At 43.8% G+C, this 4,669-nt stretch overlaps 1 protein-coding gene across 1 annotated transcript; it reads left to right on the top strand.

Moving 5' to 3' along the window:
- Positions 1–6: 6 nt before the first annotated feature.
- Positions 7–4,449, top strand: LOC119315254 (mitogen-activated protein kinase 3). The gene is made up of 3 exons (XM_037589922.1): positions 7–43; positions 1,274–1,702; positions 3,494–4,449. Exons 2-3 carry the CDS (start codon positions 1,280–1,282, stop codon positions 4,178–4,180), a joined length of 1,110 nt encoding a protein of 369 aa, XP_037445819.1. The 5' UTR covers positions 7–43; positions 1,274–1,279; the 3' UTR covers positions 4,181–4,449.
- The last annotated feature ends 220 nt before the right edge of the window (positions 4,450–4,669 follow it).

Genomic DNA, 4,669 nt, shown 5'->3' with positions numbered 1-4,669 from the left:
TCCCCTCCCCTCCCCTCCCAGCTGCTCTCCCTTCCCCTCTCGTGTAAGTGAGCCTTCCTCCCCTCCTCCTCGCCCTTCTCTCCGCAATCCTTGTGCTGGGCCTGCACGGCCCGAGATCGGCGGGTTCTTGTCCGGACGGACTGCGCCGCTCTCCGTCCGTCGGAGATCGGTCGCCCCTGATCCGAGCAGCCCCAGCTGGCGAGCTCGGATTACGCCGCCTGGTGCGTGCGTGCGCGCGTGCCTACTCGAGTGTCCCGCCCAAATAATTCGATTCCCCGTACCTGACGCCCGCCCGTGCTCCGGTGATGCATCATGCATCATGCCATGGTGCTCGCCAGGGTACGCGATGACTGGCCGGGGGCATTTCTGTGACCCGCTGGTAGGGTGGTAGGCTGCCCGGCGAATCATCTGGGCAGACGATCTGGCGCGACCGGGAGCTATGGTTTCTTGCAGGCCATCCGTCCGCCGGTCGCCGGGACTGCGGATTCGGTTTGTGCGTTTAGCACTGAGGCTGATGAGAATGCGCGTGAGAGGTGGTAGTGAGTGGCATTGCATGGTGGTGATGCACAAATTGGCAGCGTTAGCGATCGAAGTTACCATTTATAAGCTTGTATAAATGGACATTGAAGCTCATCAATTCAAGAGCTGAATTGGTCAGCGTCAGTGTCCATTTATAAGCTTAGATAAGTACAACTGCACTTAGATGACATGCCAACATGTACTGCTTATATATATATACTTCATGCACTGTTGCCGACTCTGATCAGAATTTATGAGCCTTGTAGCTCGTGGTGCATGGTACAGTTTAGGTTCAGTTCAGAATTCTTCTACTTGGAGTTCCACATAAACACTTACCAAAAAAAGAAAAAGTGTTCTATTGGCATCCGAGGTCATGTAAATTTGTTACCAAAGCCTGGTTTAGTTGGAGACTGGTATACTGTCAACCTCTCCTCATCAGCTTAAGCTTTTGGGTGAACTGGTTATGGTTAGGTGCATTCACTTCAACACGGTATCAGAGTCAAGTCAAGGGATCTTGAGTTTAAGACCCAAACAACTTAAATATAGATTCAGCCTATCGATCCTTCGTCTATGGTCCGGAGGTTAGGAGAGTGTTCAAAGATGGGTGGTTAGAACCACATTGTTACAACTTGTATTTTATAATGAAGCTGACTTTTTCACATTCAAAGTTTGGTGATTGTGTAAGCTGAAAGAAATTAATTTTGCTTCTCGTACTGTTATTTATGGTATACTAAGTTATGTTTTGTTTTGTTAGTTGAAAATGGCAATGCTGGTGGATCCTCCGAATGGCATGGGAAACCAAGGGAAGCACTACTACTCAATGTGGCAAACCTTGTTTGAGATTGACACCAAGTATGTGCCTATCAAACCCATAGGCCGAGGAGCTTATGGAATAGTTTGCTCATCCATAAACCGTGAGACAAACGAGAAAGTAGCGATAAAGAAGATACATAATGTATTCGACAACCGTGTGGATGCACTAAGGACCTTGCGGGAGCTGAAACTCCTCCGGCATCTCCGCCATGAGAATGTTATTTCTTTGAAGGATATAATGATGCCTGTACAAAGGAGGAGCTTTAAGGATGTGTACTTGGTTTATGAGCTCATGGATACTGACCTGCATCAGATAATCAAATCGCCTCAGGGGCTTTCCAACGACCACTGCCAATATTTTCTTTTTCAGGTAATGCTCGGATTACACCTTTTCCGTCACTCTTCCACATTTAATTATTTGATAGTAGTGAGTATGTGTTTCTCATACTCCTTATTACTTTCACTACCTGCACCATTTATGACAATACATCTTATATCTGCACATGTACAATGTTAGTAAGGTCACTCATATTCATCAAGCATGGTACCTTAGTCTGCACCAGATTAATTGGTCGCCGCAATACACAATGTTAGGTGTCTTTGTCGATTCGAACTTGAAATACACACACTGTTTTGTAAACACTTAAATGTTAGTCATCAGTGTTTATAGACGACTGGTGTGAGTTTGATGTCGTTTCTTAACCATCAAGTTGCTGATCCTATCCATTTATCCCTTTAGCCCTTCAAAATCATTTGAACCATGAACTTCTTTTCACATTTTTACACTATTCTTGAAGTTTGTGCCCGCTCGGATGAAAACTGTGAAACCTAGGTAAAATCAGGAATAATTGTGCACCTTGGCATATCGTTGTCATCCTGTGTGATTCTGGTCAGTTTCACATGTTCCTTCACTCACTGGGTTTTGAAAGAACTGGCAATAACTGGCCACTTATCTTCGTTTCAAAGCCCAGGTTGCTTCCTTTAGATTGACAGCTGGACAGAAGGTATCTTCTACTCCCTCCGTTCCAAATTACTCGTCGCAGAAATGGATGTATCTAGAACTAAAATACATCTAGATACATCCATACCTGCGACAAGTAATTCGGAACGGAGGGAGTAGTAACTTTAGAATGGAAGGCAGATGCACTCTGTAGCTATATAGACAACCTCAAACTGGGTGACATAGAATATATTGTTGTTGTTGTTTTTTTACCTTCCGTACTTCGTTTCGGTACAATAGCATAATTCATATGTGATATGTGATTTTTTCCTTTTCTGCAAGTCACATCAACCTGTATTGCTCTGACAGTCACATTGTGAGGCCTTGTCTTGCTGCCTCATGAAATAAATAAATAAATAAGACCAACACAGGCTGATGTCCAGTGCAACCTAAAACTAGCACCTTCTGTTTAGATGTTTCTGAATTACAGCCAGACCTACCAATCCAGCTGATATATTGAATATGACTAGTTGGACTTCACTTTATCACTTGTCAGATGTCTGCATCCAAATAAAGATAACTTCAAGTGAATTGGGGCTTTCTGGTAAAAAGCTATACAAATGACATTCTTTTACAATTTCAGCTTTTATGTACATATTAAACTAAAGAAGTATCTGTATGACTACATGTAGTACAAGCTGTTAAACTTCATGCACTAGCCAACGCAACCAAAAGTCTGAACTGATGGAAAGAGCTAGGCAATCTATACACTTCAACACCCCCTCTCACGTGTGTCGTGAAAAGTCCAACATGTGGATAGACTCAGAGGTATGGCTCAAGAGGCCTATACGTAGACAAAGGGGGGCAGCTGCAATTTTTAGATGAACTGTGAAAGCCAGGACTTGAACTCAAGACCTTAGCACCGATACCATGTTAAACTTCATGCACTAGCCAACGCAACCAAAAGTCCGAACTGATGGAAAGGGCTAGGCAATCTACATATACACTTCAACACAAGCATCCATTCTAAAAGAACCATCTCTAATTATAAGCATTCATTCTGAAGAAGTATAAGCATGCTGATGAATTTACAGTTCATGTTCCCTTGCACTTCATTTAACCTGTTGTCTTAAGATCCTTTGAATTCATTTATTCTTTTCTATTTTTCCTATTTACATTTTTTGTTGATAATTTGAGATGCTGTTGTTTTCTTCATTGCAGTTGCTTCGAGGACTGAAATACCTCCATTCAGCAGAGATACTCCACAGAGACCTAAAACCTGGGAACCTACTGGTGAATGCAAACTGTGATCTGAAGATATGCGATTTTGGTCTTGCACGTACAAACAGTAGTAAAGGCCAGTTTATGACTGAATATGTCGTCACCCGCTGGTATAGGGCTCCTGAGTTGCTGCTTTGCTGCGACAACTACGGCACTTCCATTGATGTTTGGTCTGTTGGCTGCATCTTTGCTGAGCTACTTGGCCGCAAGCCTATTTTCCCCGGGACAGAGTGCCTAAATCAGCTAAAACTGATAGTCAATGTTCTTGGCACGATGAGCGAGTCTGACCTGGAGTTCATCGACAACCCAAAGGCCCGCAGATATATCAAGACCCTCCCCTACACTCCTGGTGTTCCACTTGCAAGTATGTACCCACATGCACACCCTCTGGCCATCGATCTATTACAGAAGATGCTCATCTTCGACCCTACCAAAAGGATCAGTGTTACCCAGGCCCTTGAGCACCCTTACATGTCTCCTCTGTATGACCCGAGTGCAAACCCTCCCGCGCAAGTGCCCATCGATCTCGACATAGATGAGAACATCAGCTCAGAGATGATCAGGGAAATGATGTGGCAGGAGATGCTTCACTACCACCCTGAAGCCGCCACGGCAGTAAACATGTGACGACGATCTTGCAGTGCCCTGGGAAGAACCCGGCAGGCTCACTCCTTTTTTCCTCGAAAAGACTACTGCGATTATCGCACCTATTAAGTAACCACGACGTGCAGTGTGGAGAGGTATCTCCGTGTAAATATGCAATGCGATAAGAACCGCATATGGATAGTTCTTGTTATGGACCACTTTGGTGTATGTATACTGTTGTGTTGTTGTATGAGCTCATGAAAGAACTGTTGAAGCGAATTCAGTAAGTTGTTGATTTGTGATGGCCCTCCTGTGTTTGTTGTTGCAGTTGGTATTTGAAGCAGACCTGCTGTTATTCTCTTGTGTGTATTTTTCTTTAGTATTAATCGGTAAATATTGCACTAGTAAAAATACAAGTTAGGCTTGGTGATATTTGAAGTTTACTTGCTGTTAAAGTCTATTGGGTTTATACTACTACTTAACTAGGGCCTTTAATCACTGCAGGATAAGAATTAAGGTGCCTTTTTGACT

This window comes from Triticum dicoccoides, chromosome 6A (assembly GCF_002162155.2).
Source record: "Triticum dicoccoides isolate Atlit2015 ecotype Zavitan chromosome 6A, WEW_v2.0, whole genome shotgun sequence".
NCBI classification, from domain to species: Eukaryota; Viridiplantae; Streptophyta; class Magnoliopsida; order Poales; family Poaceae; genus Triticum; species Triticum dicoccoides.
Note: the sequence above shows the minus strand (reverse complement) of the source record. Positions and strands in the feature narration are given on the sequence as shown.